Here is a 20,579-nt window from a genome sequence, read left to right as displayed (position 1 = left end):
CAGTATTAATGGAATGCTGTAGTCCATCCCAGTATTAATGGAATGCTGTAGTCCATCCCAGTATTGATGGAATGCTGTAGTCCATCCCAGTATTAATGGAATGCTGTAGTCCATCCCAGTATTAATGGAATGCTGTAGTCCATCCCAGTATTAATGGAATGCTGTAGTCCATCCCAGTATTAATGGAATGCTGTAGTCCATCCCAGTATTAATGGAATGCTGTAGTCCATCCCAGTATTGATGGAATGCTGTAGTCCATCCCAGTATTAATGGAATGCTGTAGTCCATCCCAGTATTAATGGAATGCTGTAGTCCATCCCAGTATTATTGGAATGCTGTAGTCCATCCCAGTATTAATGGAATGCTGTAGTCCATCCCCGTATTAATGGAATGCTGTATTCCATCCCAGTATTAATGGAATGCTGTAGTCCATCCCAGTATTAATGGAATGCTGTAGTCCATCCCAGTATTAATGGAATGCTGTAGTCCATCCCAGTATTAATGGAATGCTGTAGTCCATCCCAGTATTAATGGAATGCTGTAGTCCATCCCAGTATTAATGGAATGCTGTAGTCCATCCCAGACGACACCATTCTGTATACCTCTGGCCCTTCTTTGGACACTGTGTTAACAACCCTCCAGACGAGCTTCAATGCCATACAACTCTCCTTCTGTGGCCTCCAATTGCTCTTAAATACAAGTAATACTAAATGCATGCTCTTCAACCGATCGCTGCCTGCACCTTCCCGCCTGTCCAACATACTACTCTGGACGGCTCTGACTTAGAATACGTGGACAACTACAAATACCTAGGTGTCTGGTTAGACTGTAAACTCTCCTTCCAGACTCACATCAAACATCTCCAATCCAAAGTTAAATCTAGAATTGGCTTCCTATTTCGCAACAAAGCATCCTTCACTCATGCTGCCAAACATACCCTTGTAAACCTGACCATCCTACCAATCCTCGACTTTGGCGATGTCATTTACAAAATAGCCTCCAATACCCTAGTCAATAAGTTGGATGCAGTCCAATCATCACACTGCCATCCGTGGGACCAAAGCCCCATATACTACCCACCACTGCGACCTGTACGCTCTCCTTGGCTGGCCCTCGCTTCATACTCGTCGCCAAACACACTGGCTCCATCATCTACAAGACCCTGCTAGGTAAAGTCCCCCCTTATCTCAGCTCGCTGGTCACCATAGCAGCACCCACCTGTAGCACGCGCTCCAGCAGGTATATCTCTTTGGTCACCCCCAAAACTAATTCTTCCTTTGGCCGCCTCTCCTTCCAGTTCTCTGCTGCCAATGACTGAAAAGAACTACAAAAATCTCTGAAACTGGAAACACTTATCTCCCTCACTAGCTTTAAGCACCAGCTGTCAGAGCAGCTCACAGATTACTGCACCTGTACATAGCCCATCTATAATTGATCCCAAACAGCTACCTCTCCCCCTACTGTATTTATTTATTTTGCTCCTTTCCACCCCATTATTTCTATCTCTACCTTGCACATTCTTCCACTGTAAATCTACCATTCCAGTGTTTTACTTGCTATATTGTATTTACTTTGCCACCATGGCCTTTTTTTGCCTTTACCTCCCTTATCTCACCTCATTTGCTCACATTGTATATAGACTTATTTTTCTACAGTATTATTGACTATGTTTGTTTTACTCCATGTGTAACTCTGTGTTGTTGTATGTGTTGAACTGCTTTGCTTTATCTTGGCCAGGTCACATTTGTAAATGAAAACTTGTTCTCAACTTGCCTTCCTGGTTAAATAAAGGTGAAATAATAAAATAAAATAAATTAATGGAATGCTGTAGTCCATCCCAGTATTAATGGAATGCTGTAGTCCATCCCAGTATTAATGGAATGCTGTAGTCCATCCCAGTATTAATGGAATACTGTAGTCCATCCCAGTATTAATGGAATGCTGTAGTCCATCCCAGTTTTAATGGAATGCTGTAGTCCATCCCAGTATTAATGGAATATTGTAGTCCATCCCAGTATTAATGGAATGCTGTAGTCCATCCCAGTATTAATGGAATGCTGTAGTCCATCCCAGTTTTAATGGAATGCTGTAGTCCATCCCAGTACTAATGGAATACTGTAGTCCATCCCAGTATTAATGGAATACTGTAGTCCATCTCAGTATTAATGGAATGCTGTAGTCCATCCCAGTATTAATGGAATGCTGTAGGCCATCCCAGTATTAATGGAATGCTGTAGTCCATCCCAGTATTAATGGAATGCTGTAGTCCATCCCATTATTAATGGAATGCTGTAGTCCATCCCAGCTTTAATGGAATGCTGTAGTCCATCCCAGTATTAATGGAATGCTGTAGTCCATCCCAGTATTAATGGAATGCTGTAGTCCATCCCAGTATTAATGGAATGCTGTAGTCCATCCCAGTTTTAATGGAATGCTGTAGTCCATCCCAGTACTAATGGAATACTGTAGTCCATCCCAGTATTAATGGAATACTGTAGTCCATCTCAGTATTAATGGAATGCTGTAGTCCATCCCAGTATTAATGGAATGCTGTAGGCCATCCCAGTATTAATGGAATGCTGTAGTCCATCCCAGTATTAATGGAATGCTGTAGTCCATCCCATTATTAATGGAATGCTGTAGTCCATCCCAGCTTTAATGGAATGCTGTAGTCCATCCCAGTATTAATGGAATGCTGTAGTCCATCCCAGTATTAATGGAATGCTGTAGTCCATCCCCGCATTAATGGAATGCTGTAGTCCATCCCAGTATTAATGGAATGCTGTAGTCCATCCCCGCATTAATGGAATGCTGTAGTCCATCCCAGTATTAATGGAATGCTGTAGTCCATCCCAGTATTAGTGGAATGCTGTAGTCCATCCCAGTATTAATGGAATGCTGTAGTCCATCCCAGTATTAGTGGAATGCTGTAGTCCATCCCAGTATTAATGGAATGCTGTAGTCCATCCCAGTATTAATGGAATACTGTAGTCCATCCCCGCATTAATGGAATGCTGTAGTCCATCCCAGTATTAATGGAATGCTGTAGTCCATCCCAATATTAATGGAATTCAAATGGAAGTCAGGTCTACAATATTCACTGGAACACTCGCATTATCAACTAATTCATCTTGGTCATGACATTGATATTTTTATTGGAAAAAGGATATAGACCACAAAGTAAAAGTTGCAAACAGATGTTGGTGTAACCAAGTGTGTGTTACAACAGTCTATCCAAGGTGTGTGTTGCTGGTGATCTGCCTAATTAAGGTGTGTGTTTTACACCAGTCTAATAATGTATATATGTGTGTGTGTGTGTGTGTGTGTGTGTGTGTGTGTGTGTGTGTGTGTGTGTGTGTGTGTGTGTGTGTGTGTGTGTGTGTGTGTGTGTGTGTGTGTGTGTGTGTGTGTGTGTGTGTGTGTGTGTGTGTGTGTGTGTGTGTGTGTGTGTGTGTGTGTGTGTGTGTGTGTGTGTGCGTGTTCCAGGTGACCTGTCCCCAGTGCAGATGTCTCCAGTGGCCCAGTCTCAGTTCCTCCCTCTAGCCGAGGTCCTCTGCTGTGTCATCTCTGACATGAACTCCTCCAATATCACCGTCAATCAGGAAGCCCTCATCAGTCACATGACCAAGGCTCACCCAGGTAATGTATAGGGAGAGCTTCATATCCCTACATACATTCAACCACAGGTGCTCCTGCAATAGAGTAATTGTAGGTGTCAAAAAGGGGAGAATTATATCTTGTGTACTAATGCTTAACGTGCAGTTTTAAGTCTGACTGTAAAATAGTCGAGTCCATCTGCCGATATGCAGTAACTTCTATGAGATTTATAGGAGATAAACTGTATTAACTAATGAGGCTGTTCTTCTCTCTCTCTTCCTGCCAGGTATGACCATCCCTACTCAGGACATCCTTTACAACGCTCTGGGCTCGTTGATCAAAGAGAGGAAGATCTACCACACAGGAGAGGGCTATTTCATTGTCACTCCTCAGACCTACTTTATCACCAACAGCCTGGTGAGAGAGAAGAGCTGGTGGACCTCAGGGTCTGGAGACAATGAGCTGCCATCCCCTCCCCCCATCACCTACCTGCTCAGTAATGACACCCTGGAGAGCCACTCACAGCCCCCTCTGGTGGCCCACTGCAAGTCCTGCAGCTGCTTTGCCCCTGCCCAGAACGTGACCAATCCTGCTACTACGGCCACTACAGCCACCACGGTTCCTCCATCCCTCCCAGACCAGCACTCGGTTTCTGTTTCTATTAGCGAGTGCACAGGGAAGAGTCTAAAGTGGTCCCGGGACCACAAGCCTCAAGTCCAGCACCAGTCGACCTCGACGGCCGCAGACTACCAGGCTAGCGAGGTCAGCAAGACCACTACGGCTACCGCCGCCAGCAGCAAGGGCAAACCGGGGAGGAGGTTTGGCCTCAGCCTCTTCAGGAGGAACGGAGGGAAGAAGGAGAAAGTGAAGAAAGAATATGCCTCATTCTCGGGTCAGTTCCCTCCGGAGGAGTGGCCGGTGAGGGACGAGGAGGATCTGAACAATCTGCCCAGAGACCTGGAGCACGCCATCATCAGAAGCATCAACCCTGAGCTCACTGTGGACAACCTGACACGCCACACTGTACTAATGAAGAAACTGGGGGAGAGAGGAGGGGAGAAAGGGACGGAAACAGAAAGACGAGGGGAAAGAGGGGTGGAAAGGGATAAGGGTTTGGACAAGGGGGACAGGGTAGACAGAGGGGACAAGGTGGTGGACAAGGGCATGTCCACTGAGATCCTGACCAGCTCCAAGCCCAGACAACAACACTCCTCCCGGCCCGTACTCGGAGCAGGGGCTGGGGGCAGGAGATCTACTTCCAAGGCCTCTCGCAGCAAGAGAACGCATTCCTCCGGGGAGAAACAGAAAGACAGGTTGAAGACTAAGGCCCCAGTGTGTGTGGATGTGGACCCAGACAGGGAGGAGCTGGTCCCCTCTCGCCTCAGACCTGAGGTCCCTGTCTATGAACCAGACCATAGAGAGGATCCAGGAGTGGTGGAGGGGAAAAGCCTCTATAAGAAACGCATTGACAACCCCTTTGAGGGTCAACCACCTGGGAAAGATACAACCCCAACCCAGACTGTGGCCCCAAGCATGACCCACAAAGAGCAGAGGAGGAGAGAGGGAAAGGAAGCGAAGGAGGGGAAAGAGAGGAAGACATCAGGAGGAGGCAGGAGAGAACGAGTGGGACACCGCTCCAAATCCTGGGACCCGCACAAAGCCAAAGTGACCGCTGATGACACAGAGCATGCTGGAAAGTCTCGTACAACCGAGGACAGGTCATGTGACCGTCTCCATGAGAGGGGGTTCACCACCGACCCCCTCCTCCTGCACCCCTCTGATACCAAACCCCCCAGAGAATTACCGTCAGACTACAGCTTGGCATACCCCCAGAGCTGCACCCTAAGGATAGACGACAAGGTTAGATATCAGAGGGAGAAAAGAACAGAGGGAGGGACAGCAGGGAAAGAGGGAAGGAGAAGGAGGGAAAGCATAGAACGACACAGCAAGCAGAATATGGCAGTACAACGGACCATAGACACCCAGCAATAACAAGCCAAACCCTAGACTCTGATGCCAACCTCCCTAGGACCCACCTCTATGACCCAGTCCCTGCCCATCCGTGCGACCCGGCCGTGCCCTGGCCAAAGCCTGCTGTGCATCGCAGGCACTCCTTCAAACACACAGACACACAGGGAGACCTAAACCACAGGCCTGACCTGCTCTCCTCTCACCAACAGGCTTTCAGTACCACCCCCAACCAGCATGGTCTGGTACACAGCAGTGGTGACAGTAGAGAGCACAGGAGTCCAGGTCATGAGCATGGGGACATTGATGGGTTAATGGTGGAGAGTAATGGCTTTATGATAGAGAGTGATGAGTTTATAGAAGATGACCACAGGCTTTACCAGAGAGCAGAGGAAGAAAATGAGGATGCCTGTAGTTCTCTTTATCTGAGTGAGGAGGGAGTCATTGACAACAGAGAGATCTATCAAACACGAATGTCTCACAATCATGACTCTCAGTCCCTCTACCATGATCCTCAGACCATATACCAAGACACTCACTTCGACCACCAAGACCCTACTCACTACCACGACCAACCTCACTCCTCTTACCATGAGCCCCAACCCCACTTCCCCGACCCCCAATCTCTCCAAGGAGACTGGGATAGCATTTATGCGGAGGAGCACTCTTCTACCATCCACCAATACCCCTCTCTGTCCCCTCACAGCCCCCACGGACAGGGGAAGGAGAGGTGCGTCAGAGTGAGCCACTCTACCCTTAGCCACCTCAGCCAGACGTCACCAGGGACCCACAGTGATCCCAGCCCCAGGCGAGGAGCCCCGATCCTTGGGGAGCGACGGCAGGACGCCAGCCTCTCCCTGGAGGGTTTGGAGCATGCTGGGGTGGCAGACAGCAGCATATTTGACTACTGCCAGACCAGCGAGGTGGAGTCTGACGCTGAGACCCTCCATAAGTCAGCAGACGAGGGGGACGGGGAGTCGGCTCACTGGGGTTGCAGAGTAGAGGAAGACGGGGACGAAAAGGGGGGCTGTGAGACCCTGAGGGAGAGAGGAGGCCTTCAGAGCTCAAGTATCAGTCTGGGCATGTCCAGTGGAGCCAGAGGGGGAAAGATGATGGGGGAGGCAGGGGAGAGTCAGAGCAACACGGGAGACAGCGGGATAGACTCGCCATGGTGAGTTTCTTTGTATTAATCATCATCGAACATTAATGGATTGCAGTTATAACACTTTTAACAAAAGGTCTCATTATATTTTGTGAAGTGATTGTGACAATTTGCACTAGCTAGGTATTGTTAAATTACCATGCTATTCACCAGCATTAGTATTTTTTACGAAAGACAAAATACTCTTTATCTTCTCTTCTCCCTTAATGTATATGCCCCAGGAATGGGACTGTTCCAGGCAGCAGGACCTCTTCCTATACTCTCCTCTCCTGTCCTAAGGTCCCAGTCTGCCAGAAACACATAGAGGCATTTGGCCCTTAAATCCCCTGTTTATTTTGTCTTCTCACCTGTGACCTAGACCCCTTTCTCCAGCTGTAAACCTTAGCCTCTCTCTGGCTGAGGTAGAGGCAACAGGGCCTACAGAGCCAGCTGCCTATAGCGCTGGCCCAGGGAGGGTGGAAGAATGTGGAGCTGCAGTGAAAATAAGCTGAGGCTGGAGGTAGATAGATGACACATGGCCCTGGTCGGCGGTGTGCCTTCCCTTTCTTCCCTTTTCATGTAAAATTATATAAAGCTGAACAAACACCCCGTAGCCAATTAGACCAGGCAGTATTTATACAGAGGGGGATGATTACTGCGAATAATGAATGGGTAAACCCTCACATTTAACATTGAAGAGGGGAAAAGTTTTGCATGAACTTTATAAGAACTTGGCATTTTCCCTTTTGTGGTGAAGAGTAGTTTTTTTTTCACCCTGAATTTCACAGTATAGTTAGTACCTGACTAGGTATCCCCTTCCCCTTTCCCTGAATGTAAGTGTGTGTCTATCAGTGTATTCCATATTGTATTTCTGTCCTACTGATATGGTTCATCTCCCCACAGGAGCTTTTTGTGTGCATTTGATGATTTATACCCGGTTCTTCCTTGTTTCTCCCTACAGCACCCATGTGACTCTGGCAACCAACAACACAGTGATTCTGGAGGGTCTAAAGAGGAGAGGTTTCCTACAGAACCTGGAGAAACTGCACTCCAAGAGCTCCGCCATGAGACCACAGAGCTCTTTGCTACAGCTCACACCAGTCATGAACGTATAGAAACCATAGGCCCCCAGATGCATCTCAGAGGGAGGGACAATGAGCTCCCTGACGCAGCTCCGTGTGAGGGCCCATGAGCTTCCTGACGCAGCTCTGTGTGATTCCCATGAGTCCCCTGATGCAGCTCCGTCTGTTCCGCCATCAGAAAGCGTGGGAAGTAAGAATATGCAATCAGATATGGACTTCCAGCATGTTTGTTTCACTGCTGTAATAAACTTACTGTGAACACCTAGCTTTTCCTCATTGTCTATGCTGGTTAGCTATCCACTCCTCCCGGGATAGTGTATAAGAGCAACTTATGGATGCTCAACCCAGACCTACCCTTGTATATTTTATTCTTCCCCTTTCTGTATATAACATTTAACAGGAATATCCTGAGAGAATCTGCTGCAATGAATGCATGATCAATCAATAGGTGGTGTGGATGGAGGTAGTACTGTGAGTTTGCATGGTCCTTCCACTAGGCCTGAAATTGAATTTTCATACCTTTCCTTGTAGCCATGTGTAACACAAATAAATATTTATGTACCACAAACCACCACCTCACTGAAAGTTGTTCACACTTAAGTAGTACCTTTCGCTTCTCCATGGAACCCGTCACTCTTCCACCACCAGCACCCAGGCCGTAGCTTTTCAGCTACCAGGCTCCTTTGTATTGAATAGTAGTGCCTACCTACCTACCCTTTACCCTGCAATGACTTTGCCTTTCATAGGATTTCCTCTTGTAAGTAAACAAGTTCATTGAAGTCTCAGTAACAGCCGATACAAACCAGAACCTGGCAGACAGAGGTGATAAGCTAAATCGTGGGTGTACATGGAGAGAAATCCCAGCCACATCAACATGGCTCTGGGAGAGCTCGGGTTAGGAATTGAGGTGGTTTAGTGTTGGGTGATAGCGAGATGACTTGTGTTTAACTTGTATTTATTTTTATTAAAAATTAGGTCATTACTAAACAGTGGGGCTTTTACAACTAGAAGGGACGGCTATAATTTTTGTTGGGAATGAGGTAAGCAAACCTTAGACAAGGCTGCCCCCAATTGGACACAGTAACAAAAGAAATGGAAGCATGTTTGAAAACTCAAAAGAGCCAATGGGCTGATGGTTACAGTAGTCTGTGGGGAGGCAAAAGCATCGTCACCGACATAAATTTGAGAATTTCCAAGTTAGGTGGAAAGAAGTTGTCAAGTAACATGGATTAATGAATATTTAACTGATCTGAAAGTCCTAGGAACTTGTCAAGCAACCCAACTTCAACAGCTCGTCTGGGTTATTATAAGTTCAGGCTAGAACTTTTATTTCTCTCCTTTTGAAAAGGATATTTTGGTTGTGTCGTCATCCATCTGTATCGACTGCTCCACACAGAGACAAATTCAACTCTGCGCCTGACCACTACGCTGTTACTGGGAGATTTGATTTGAATGAATATTAAACTTCTACATTGGCCCTGCCCACTGTTGTGTTTTTAGGGAAACTGAGTTAACATGTAACAAGAAGCATGTGGGTGTCATTACCAGACTTCAAAATAACAAATCAGACAAAAGAAACCATTGATGCAATGTTGACAGTCAACTTTTATTTATCCATATATGTAGCAGTCAGAAATGTGGGGAGAGGTGGAGCTGGGTGGGACCTCTACGGTTATCAGAGCCTTATAGGGATCAAACATTCTCACTTCCTTAATTCAACCTTGAAGAAAATCTACATTGAATGCCAAACAAAGACAGGAGAGAAAATTAAATGACAATGAAGATGTAACAGTGTGCAAACACAATGTACATAGAAGCCCAAAAATAATAAAGTAATGACATCAACTTAAAATGCTGGGTGTAAGTTAAAAATAAAGGAGTTGCCAAACCAGAAGTTTTTTTGTTTGTTTTATGACAGCTCGACATACATTTCTACAGCATGCAGTAAGGCACCTATCTAACACAAGGTATAAGCCTATGCTACCGTTTGAAGCACAACTGTTATTCAAAAAGGGGTAAAAAGAATAAAGGCTGCTCAAAATAATTCCTTCCCATCTTTTTTTTATTATTTTATTTTAACAGTATAATAGCTATTCTTCCCTTTCAAAATGACCCAAACGGTATAAAAAAAAAAATTATTTATTTATTTATACACAGAACAGTAAATAAAAAGCGTAATCCCATGGAATTTGGAAAACCTGTAAGTTCAAAGTCAAGAGTGGTGTCACTAAAAGCAACCTATAGTTGTCTAGATAGGTTGTGTTTACTACCTATTATTACACTGTCCAATTTGGGCACTTCTACTCCCAAAACCATTCAGTGAAATCAACTATAATTCTATACACTGCTAATTGAACGAGTAAAGAAATAACGCTTGAACAGAGTCCACCGTCTATCTAATAATGATGTTACATCTGGTGCTGAAAGAACTGGATCGGGAATCAATTAAAAACAGACGCAAGTCGACTTCAGATAATGCTACCAGATAGTTTATTTTTTTTGCGGTGATTTTGTCCATTTCTCCCTTTCATGACTGTTAATTGCATCCCAAAAATACAGAGGCTTGAGGCAGTATTGCTCTCCACACATTAGCTGTACAGTACAGACCACATCACTGGGTACATACCCATCCACATGGATCTGCAGCTCACTGGATGGAAACCCTAGATGGCAACCCAGATATGACAGTATGTACACACGAGAGCAGCAGCAACATTTCCTGGTAGCTCTGTAACAAAAACAATTAATGAAAAGGAATCTGGAGAAGGGAGGTGAGAGTATGTGGATGTTACTATAAAAAAACGCATCTAATTTCTGGAACAAAACTGCACAGTATTCACCTATACAGATATATAAAAAAGGATAAATCAACAATTATTTACATAGGATCTGTCTCCCCCCATAAGTTTACAGGTGGTAAAATGGGTTTTAAAAAATGCACATTTGAAAAATTGCTAATTTATGCCATCAAGACAGTATGACTTGATCGCAAGTTGCATCAGTAGCCAAGAGTGGGAGATTGACCTCAACGAGGGTTAGATCGGAAAAGCACTCCATATAGTAGGGGGAGAAATATGCACGAGTGAAATAACTACAAGTGTTTCTCTCCGTTAGTCAGGTAACATTTATCATCTAGATTATCAAATCATTTTTCTTTTCTTTAAAAGCAATCAAAAAGAGGGGGTTCTGGAGCGAAGAATCACAATCACAAAGGAGAAACACAGGCTCATTCAAAATGTCTATCACACAATTTATTCAAAACTAACTGATCTGAAAGTCCTAGGAACTTGTCAAGCAACCCAACTTCAACAGCTCGTCTGGGTTATTATAAGTTCAGGCTAGAACTTTTATTTCTCTCCTTTTGAAAAGGATATTTTGGTTGTGTCATCGTCCATCTGTATCGACTGCTCCACACAGAGACAAATTCAACTCTGCCCCTGACCACTACACTGTTACTGGGAGAGCTGGCCGGGTTTTATTGGCTGTAGTCCTTGTCGTCTGGAGCTCGGGACCGATTGGTAGAACAGAAACATCACAGGGGTGGGTGTCGGTCAGGGCTGTGAGTGAGAGACAGTAGGTGAGTGTAGGGATCTCACTGGTCGATGTGGATTCTATGATGCCTGGAGAGAGAAGATGAATGGTTGAAGCCTTTTCCACACTGGGAGCACCTGTATGGCTTCTCGCTGGCCAGGATACGCTGTTTGAGGATGGTGGTGTGGGGGAATCCCTTCGTCGAGGGAACGGCGCTGTACTGTTGCTGCACCACTACCTGTTGCTGCTGCTGCTGCTGCTTCTGCTCCTGGTGAACACGCTGGTGCCTGGACAGGGAAGAGGAGTGGTTGAACCTCTTCCCGCAGTGGCCGCAGGTGTAGCTCTTCCCCTCCGAGTGGACTCTTTGGTGGCGGGACAGGGAGGAGGAATGATTGAAGCTCTTGTCGCAGTGGTTGCAGGTGTACGGTTTGTCTCCCGCGCCTCCCCCCTGGTGCATCCTTGACTGCTGCTTCATAGTGGACCCGTAGGAGAAGGCCTTGCCCTGGGGAGGAGAGGAGTAGATGCGTGCTTCCAGGTGGACCTTGTGGTGCCGGGAGAGCGAGGAGGAGTGGTTGAAGCTCTTGTCGCACTGGGCGCAGGAGTAGGGTTTCCCACCCGAGTGGACCAGTTGGTGCTTCTTAAGGTGGCGCTTGCGGACAAAGCTCTTCCTGCACTGGTTGCACTTGTAGGGCTTCTCCCCAGAGTGGATGCGCTGGTGCTCCCGCAGGGTTGCGGCTGCGGCAAAGCACTTCCCACACTGTGTGCAGCGGTGAGGCTTATCACCTACGTGGGTTTTCTGGTGCTGCTTCAGACTAGAGGCCGTGGTGAAGCCCTTTCCACACTGGGAACAGGTGAAGGGCTTCTCCCTGGCGTGGAGCTCCTGGTGCTTCTTGAGGTGGCGCCGGCGGATGAAGCTCTTCCTGCACTGGGTACACTTGTACGGCTTATCCTCCGAGTGCATCTTCATGTGCTCCCGCAGGGTGATGGCCGCCGCGAAGCTCTTGCCGCATTCCGAGCAACGGTGGGGCTTCTCCGGGCTGTGGATCATCTGGTGAGACTTTAGGTTGAAAGTATCGATCACCCCCTTTCCCACCATCTCCACACCTGTGGTGGCATACGCCTTCTCTTTCATGTGGATCTTCATGTGCTGCTTGAGGCTAGACTCCACAGCGAAGCTATCGCCACAGTGCACGCAGATGTAAGGGTTGGTGGCCTTGTGGATCTCAAAGTGCTGGTGCAGGTCGGCCATGCTGCCGAAGATCTCCCCGCACTCGTTGCACTGCAGGCCGTGGGCCTCGTGGATAACCACACCATTCTCGGACTCCACCGTCAGCTCGCCGCCCACGTGGTCCGACTCCACCTTAACCACATGTTCAGTCTCTGTTTTTAGCAGCACCTCTCCCAGCAACGCCTCCCCTTTGCCCTCGCCCCCCATGGTGAAGCACTGGATCTCCCCGTGGTGGTCTGGCTTGGTCACGTAGTCGTGGTCAGTCTCTGTGACGATGGCGTCCACACAGGCCACGGCAGTGAGCCCTTGGATCTTGGCCAGGTCTGCCCCGTGGATCTCCAGCTCCAGGCCACGTTTCTCCTCCGTCATGATCTCCGTCTCGGCCGCATAATGCAGGTCAACCTGGCTGTGGGCAATGACACACTCCGACCCCAGCGTGTCAAGGCCGGGTGTGTCACACTCAGTCTCTGAATCAGCCATGAGAACACACTCCAGCCCGACGACCTCCGTTTTAGAGCCGGACGGGAAGCTTAGAGGGACTTGAGGTAGGAAGAGATCCACGTAGTATGGCTAGCACAACAGGGTTGGTAGTAGTGCTTAGATTCTCAGTCAGTCAGAGACCTGTCAGGTGGAAGCAATATAAGATACAGATTAAGTGATGTGACAATGAGCTATCATTTACATCTCAACTAAGTGTTTCAATGCCAATGAAGTGAACAGTAGTACTGTAGAACAGTTTCAATGCTGATACTAAAGCACAGAGCTGCTAGTGTGGTGTAACAGTAATAGATTATAGGCATTTATCCTGGCAGAAAAAGGGGTGAAAAAAGTAGGCAGAACGCTGTTCAGTTTGTGCATTACAAATCAAAAAAACGTCTGAAACTATACGGAGCCATAGCTTCTGCACTGACACACTTGTTATTAGCCAGATAACTAGCCAGCCAAGACCCCCAGCTAGCAATAATTTAAGGCTAACTAGCTAAGTGAAAGGAGTACCAGTGTCAACAATACACAGTACAAAATACTTGTATTAATTCTGCAGAGACAAATGGCGTTTCCCGTAATCTAACAAAGGGCAAACATCGCACGAATTTAGAAAGTATTTGAAACAGTTGAAATACATATTAATACTTCGTTAGCGGGCTATAAATTGCTATCTAGCGGGCTAAATGTTATTTAGCACCAAAGTTATGCGCAAGAGCTGAGGCTACCTGGCTATCTAGGCAGATGCAGAATGGGTAACATGCAATTACTGACTAACCGATATAAAATATGGACGAGGGTTTCACAGAAGCCTTAAGTTGACTAAACATTTGAAATGGCATGAAAATAGTCTAAACACACTCTTTAACCAGGTAGACCAACATAACATTAACCACCTTGGCCATCATAACATTAACCATCTTGGCTACATAGCCAACATTAGCCCGCTAGTTAGCTGGCTAGGGGAGGTGAAAATAACTTGACGATACAGCATTGTTAGCTGCTAATGTTTGTCGAGTTAGCGCGCTAACTAGCTTTGTAGCTGATAACTAGCTGGCTAGTTAGTTAGCCGCATGGCTGATCAACAAATCAAGCGTTTCCCCCTCATATGTGCAACAAACCTTACATTCACCAAAGTATTTTTTCCACGGTTACGAATACAATAACGAATGCGGAAACTCCGACACAGCTTGTGCGCAGTTTTAACAGGCCATCTTGTCTATGCCACAACACCACTTTCCAGCTAGCCAGGAAACATAAGATGGCTGCCGCTACGCTAGCTTCCGCCCTTCAAAGCGCATTTCAGAACTACGAGGGGGTTTCCAAAAGTATTACAAAATCTATTTTTAAGTAACGGTAGGAAGAGCCACAAAAGAAAGTCAGAAAATACATGTATACAACCCAAATATATAACACCGAGGTGCAGATTGTGTACTTTTTCGCCTTAATCCGATAAATCGGCCTGAAACAAAGATGGATAACATTATCCGGGCGAGGAGTATTCGCCTCGCTAAAAAGCCCGGGAAAGGCGACCCCATCTTATATATCAAATGCATAACAAAGCACGGCTCAAATGCCTTCGAAATCATAAAATACACACGAGACGAATGCTTTATAATCTCAGTTAATTCAATTTACCAATGTATTGCAAGATTGAAAACGTTGGAGCACCAAGCTACCCAAATATCCTCGACATGCGACAGCATTCCACTCAATATGGCCTAGCGTCGCGAGCTACTGCGCTAGCGTACTTTGCTAGCAGGCTACCTAGCCTAGATATCAAGCTAACTAGCTGGCTATATTCCTAGCCAGCAAGCACATACGGGGCCCGAGGTCCATTTTCTTGGGACCGTCACTGGGTGAAAATGAGTCACACAAGTAAAATAACATTTGATAGTGAAATATTTTCAATTTGTGCAGAATTTAAGAATATATAATTTAACTTGATATCTGAATAAAAAATAAACGTGTACACAATTATCAACTGATCCTATAGCCTGTTTATTGGCAACCTAAACAGTCAAAATAGACAGCTGTTTGGGATATTAATTAGCATAGGTCCGCAGGGTACCCACCTCTTTGTCTTCGGGGTATGATGAAACAAAAAGTTTAAGGGCTCTGCACAACCGATTTCTCCTGGATGCTTGCTTGCTTGCTTGCGACTGTCTGCAATGTCTTCCTCTCTCGCTTTCTGTAGAGCTTTGCGCCACTGATCTTCTGGCGCCAACAACGCATAGCTTGTCACTGGCACATGCAATCAAGACTGCCCTCTATAGCCCCGGAGTAATACATCGATTCAGGCCACCGAGGTTAAGGCCGACTGTTCAAAATCGCCTTCACTACCCTCCTCTCTTCTATCCCCCCTATTATCTCTCTCTATCTCTGTCAAAGCAAGTGAAAGTCTCTCTCTGAATGTTTACATTGCCAAAGCAAGTGAAATACATAATAAACAAAGGTTAAATAAACAATCAGTAAACAGTGAACATTACACTCACAAAAGTTTCAAAAGAATATAGAAATTTCACATGTCATATTATGGCTATGTACAGTGTTATAGTGATGTGCAAATATACTGAACAAAAATATAAATGCAACATGCAAACATTTGAAAGGGTTTACTGAGTTACAGTTTATATAAGGAAATCAGTCAATTGAAATACATTGATATTGCCCTAATCTATGGATTTCACACGACTGGGAATACAGATAAATGCAGATATGCATCTGTTGGTCAGAGATACCTTAAAAAAGGGTAGGGGCCTGGATCAGAAAACCAGTCTATATCTATTGTGACCACCATTTGCCTCATGCATTGTGACTCATCTTCTTCACATATAGTTGATCAGGCTGTTGATTGTGGCCTGTGGAATGTTGTCTCTCTCCTCTTCAATGGCTGTGCGAAGTTGCTGGATATTGGCGGGAACTGGAACACGCTGTCGTACACGTCGATCCAGAGCATCCCAAACATTCTCAATGGGTGACATGTCTGGTGAGCATGCAGGCCATGGAAGAACTGGGACATTCCAGAAATTCTGTACATATCCTTGCGACTTGGGGCTGTGCATTACCATGCTGAAACATGAGGTGATGGCTGCAGATGAATGGCATGAAAATGGGCCTCAGTATCTCGTCAAGGTATCTCTGTGCATTCAAATGGCCATCAATAAAATACAATTGTATTCGTTGTCTGTAGCTTAAGTCTGCCCATACCATAACCCCACTGCCACCATGGGGCACTCTGTTCACAACGTTGACATCAGCAAATCACTCGCCCACATACACGTGGTCTGCAGTTGTACGGTCGGTTAGACATACTGCCAAATTCTGTAAAACAACATTGGAAGTGGCTTATGGTAGAGAAATTAACATTCAATTCCCTGGCAACAGCACTTGTGGACATTCCTGTAGTCAGCAATAGCCAATAGCTCCCTCAAAACTTGAGACATATATATTTTTTTATTTCACCTTTATTTAACCAGGTAGGCTAGTTGAGAACAAGTTCTCATTTACAACTGCGACATGGCCAAGATAAAGCAAATCAGTTTGACACATACAACAACACAGAGTTACACATGGGATAAACAAACATACAATCAATAATACAGTAGGAAAATCTATGTACAGCATGTGCAAATAAGAGAGGTAGTAAGGCAATAAATAGGCCATGGTGGCAAAGTAATTACAATATAGCAATTAAACACTGGAATGGTAGGATGTGCAGAGGATGAACGTGCAAGTTGAGATACTGGGGTGCAAAGGAGCAATATAAATAAATAAATACAGTATGGGGATGAGGTAGATTGGATGGACTATTTACAGATGACCTTTGTACAGGTACAGTGATCTGTGAGCTGCTCTGACAGCTGGTTCTTAAAGCTAATGAGAGAGGTAAGAGTCTCCAGCTTATAGTATATATGTATATGAGGCTTTGGTGACAAAACGGATGGCACTGTGATAGACTGCATCCAATTTGTAGAGTAGTGGTGGAAGCTATTTTGTAAATGACATCGCCAAGGTCAAGGATCGGTAGGATGGTCAGTTTTACGAGGGTATGTTTGGCAGCAAGAGTGAAGGAGGCTTTGTTGCGAAATTGGAAGACAATTCTAGATTTCATTTTGGATTGGAGATGCTTAGTGTGAGTCTGGAAGGAGAGTGTACAGTCTAACCAGACACCTAGGTATTTGTAGTTGTCCACATAATCTAAGTCAGAACCGTCCAGAGTAGTGATGTTGGACTGGCAGGAAGATGCGGGCAGCGATCGGTTGAAGAGCATGCATTTAGTTTGACTTGCATTTAAGAAAAGTTGGAGGCCACAGAAGGTGAGTTGTATGGCATTGAAGCTCATCTGGAGGTTAGTTAACACAGTGTCCAATGAAGGGCCAGAGGTATACAGAATGGTGTCGTCTGCGTAGAGGTGGATCAAAGAATCACCAGCAGCGAGAGCAGCATCATTAATGTATACAGAGAAGAGAGTTGGCCCGAGAATTGAACCTTGTGGCACCCCGATAGAGACTTCAAGAGGTCCGGATAACAGGCCCTCCGATTTGACATACTGAACTCTATCTGAGAAGTAGTTGGTGAACCAGGCTTTGCAGACATTTGAGAAACCATGGATATTGAGTCTGTTGATAAGAATGTTGTGATTGACAGAGTTGAAACCCTTAGCCAGGTTGATGAATACAGCTGCACAGTAATGTCTCTTATCGATGGCATTTATGATATCGTTTAGGACCTTGAGCGTGGCTGAGGTGCACCCATGACCAGCTCTGAAACCAGATTGCATAGCAGAGAAAGTACGGTGAGATTCAAAATGGTCGGTAATCTGTTTGTTAACTTGGCTTTCAAAGACCTTAGAAAGTCAGGGTAGAATAGATGTAGGTCTGTAGCAGTTTGGGTCTAACAGCTAATAGGTTGAACAGGCTAGTAATAGGGATTGCAACAATTTTGACAGATCATTTTAGAAAGAGACGGTCCAGATTGTCTAGCCCGGCTGATTTGTAGGGGTCCAGATTTTGCAGCTCCTTCAGAACATCAGCTATCTGGATTTGGGTGAAGGAGAAGTGGGGGAGGTTTGGGCGAGTTGCTGTGGGGAGCGCAGGGCTGTTGACCGGGGTAGGGGTAGCCAGGTGGAAAGCATGGCCAGCTGTAGAAAAATGATTATTGAAATCCTCAATTATTGTGGATTTATCAGTAGTGACAGTGTTTCCTATCCTCAATGCAGTTGGCAGCTGGGAGGAGGTGCTCTTATTCTCCATGGACTTCACAGTGTCACAGAAATTTGAGTTTGTACCACAGGATGCAGATTTCCGTTTGAAAAAGCTAGCCTTAGCTTTCCTAACTGACTGTGTATATTGGTCCCTAACTTCCTGTAAAATTGTATATCACAGGGGCTATTTGATGCTAATGCAGAACACCACAGGATGTTTTTGTGCTGGTCAAGGGCAGACAGGTCTGGAGAGAACCAAGGGCTATATCTATTCCTCGTTCAATTTTTTTTGAATGGAGCATGCTTATTTAAGATGGTGAGGAAGGCACTTTTATAGAATAACCAGGCATCCTCTACTGAATGGGATGAGGTCAATGTCATTTCAGGATACCCTGGCCAGGTTGATTAGAAAGGCCTGTTCGCTGAAGTGTTTTAGGGAGTGTTTGACAGTGATGAGGGGTGGTCGTTTGACCATAGACCCGTTGCGGATGCAGGCAATGAGGCAGTGATCACTGAGATCTTGGTTGAAAACAGCAGAGGTGTATTTGGAGGGCGAGTTAGTTAGGATGATAGGGCGCCCGTGTTTACGGATTTGGGGTTGAACCTGGTAGGTTCATAAATCATTTGTGTGAGATTGAGGGCATCACGCTTAGATTGTAGGAAGGCCGGGGTGTTAAGCAGGTCCCAGTTTAGGTCACTTAGCAGCATGAGCTCTGAAGATGGGGGGCAAGCAATTCACATATGGTGTCCAGGGCACAGCTGGGGTCAGAGTGTTGTCTATAGCAAGCAGCAATGGTGAGAGACTTGTTTCTGGAAAGGTGCATTTTTAGAAGTAGAAGCTCGAATTGTTTTGGTACAGACCTGTATAGTAAGATAGAACTCTGCAGGCTATCTCTGCAGTAGATTGCAACACCGCCCCCTTTGGCAGTTCTATCTTGGCGGAAAATGTTATAGTTAGGGATGGAAATTTCAGGGTTTTTGGTGGTTTTCCTAAGCCAGGATTCAGACACGGCTAAGACATCCGGGTTGGCAGAATGTGCTAAAGCAGTGAATAAAGCAAACTTAGGTAGTAGGCTTCTAATGTTAACATGCATGAAACCAAGGCTTCTACGGTTACAGAAGTCAACAAATGAGAGCACCTGGGGAGTAGGAATGGAGCTAGGCACTGCAGGTCCAGGATTAACCTCTACATCACCAAAGGAACAGAGGAAAAGTAGGATAAGGGTATGGCTAAAGGCTATAAGAACTGGCTATAAGAACTGGCCGTCTTGCACGTTCGGAACAGAGAGTAAAGGGAGCAGGTTTCTGGGCATATATAGCATAGATTCAAGCCATAATGTACAGACAAATGTATGGTAGGAAGAGAGTACTTTGGAGGTAAACCTAGGTATTTGGAGGTAAACCTAGGTATTGAGTAATGAGGAGAGAAATATAGTCTCTAGAGACGTTTAAACCAGGTGATGTCATCGCATATGTGGGAGGTGGAACAACATGGTTGGTTAAGGCATATTGAGCAGGGATGGAGCTCTACAGTGAAATAAGAAAGTAATCACTAGCCAGGACAGTAATGGACAAGGCATATTGATATTAGGGAGAGGCATGCGTAGCCAAGTGATCGTTTGGGTCAAGTGAGTGGTTGGGAAGGCTGGGGACATGGCGATTCAGACAGTTAGCAGGCCGGGGCTAGCAAGATAGCAGTTAGCAGATCGGGGCTAGCAAGCTAGCATAAGGGCTTTAGAGGGACGTCGCGGTGGGGGAAAGTCTGTTTTTGCCTCCTCTGCGGTGACGTTGATAGACCAGTCATGGAATTAGTAGGGTTCCAAGTAGCAGAGGGTTCCAAGTCCAATTGGCAAAATGGGTATCGTGGTCCAAGAAACTGGCTGATGGATCAGTTAACAGTCCAATATGCTCTAGATAGCTAGCAGCCCACGGTTAGCAGAATGGGCCTTCAGGGGACGACGCACCTGAGGGTCCTGTTGGGATCCTCGGGCAGATTATGTCGGTATTCCAGTCGTGAAGGATCGGCGGGTTTCCGTGCCCCGTACCGGCAGTAGAAGGGGTCCGGATATTGTAGCCAAGGAGTGGGCTTCAGGAGTAGCCAAGGAGCCCTAGCCAGGAGATGGGTCTAGCATGAGCTAGCTCCAGGCTAGTTGGTGCTAGCTCCGGGACGGAAACGTCAACCAGGGTTAGCTAGCTGCGATGATCCAGATGAAAAGGTTCAGAGTTTGTGGTATGAATCCGGGGATATGGAGAGAAAAATAGGTCCGGTATGCTCTGGTTGAAACATGTTGTACGAACTGGCGAGAGCTTTCCAAGCTAAAGGTTAGCTGATGACCGCTAGCA

General features: G+C 45.9%; 2 protein-coding genes across 2 annotated transcripts in view; one reads left to right on the top strand and one right to left on the bottom strand.

Moving 5' to 3' along the window:
* The window catches only part of LOC124041108 (storkhead-box protein 1-like), a 51,768-nt gene extending 43,414 nt beyond the window's left edge, over positions 1–8,354 (top strand). Inside the window, 4 exon segments of the mRNA XM_046358283.1 lie at positions 3,487–3,639; positions 3,884–5,577; positions 5,580–6,736; positions 7,668–8,354. Of these exon segments, the coding sequence (XP_046214239.1) occupies positions 3,487–3,639; positions 3,884–5,577; positions 5,580–6,736; positions 7,668–7,821 (3,158 nt within the window). The 3' untranslated portion in view covers positions 7,822–8,354.
* Positions 8,355–9,373: 1,019 nt separating this feature from the next.
* LOC124041107 (zinc finger protein 883-like) lies at positions 9,374–15,261 on the bottom strand. The gene is made up of 2 exons (XM_046358282.1): positions 15,106–15,261; positions 9,374–13,168 (listed from the first exon to the last, which is right to left on the bottom strand). Exon 2 carries the CDS (start codon positions 13,025–13,027, stop codon positions 11,381–11,383), a length of 1,647 nt encoding a protein of 548 aa, XP_046214238.1. The 5' UTR covers positions 13,028–13,168; positions 15,106–15,261; the 3' UTR covers positions 9,374–11,380.
* Between the last annotated feature and the right edge of the window lie 5,318 nt (positions 15,262–20,579).

Source organism: Oncorhynchus gorbuscha, linkage group LG08 (genome assembly GCF_021184085.1).
Source record: "Oncorhynchus gorbuscha isolate QuinsamMale2020 ecotype Even-year linkage group LG08, OgorEven_v1.0, whole genome shotgun sequence".
Taxonomy (NCBI): Eukaryota; Metazoa; Chordata; class Actinopteri; order Salmoniformes; family Salmonidae; genus Oncorhynchus; species Oncorhynchus gorbuscha.
This window is presented reverse-complemented; position numbering and strand designations above follow the sequence as displayed.

Coding starts and splice junctions, on each gene's coding strand:
- LOC124041107 (XM_046358282.1), bottom strand. CDS start 13,027: ATGGCTGATTCAGAGACTGAGTGTGACACACCCGGCCTTGACACGCTG.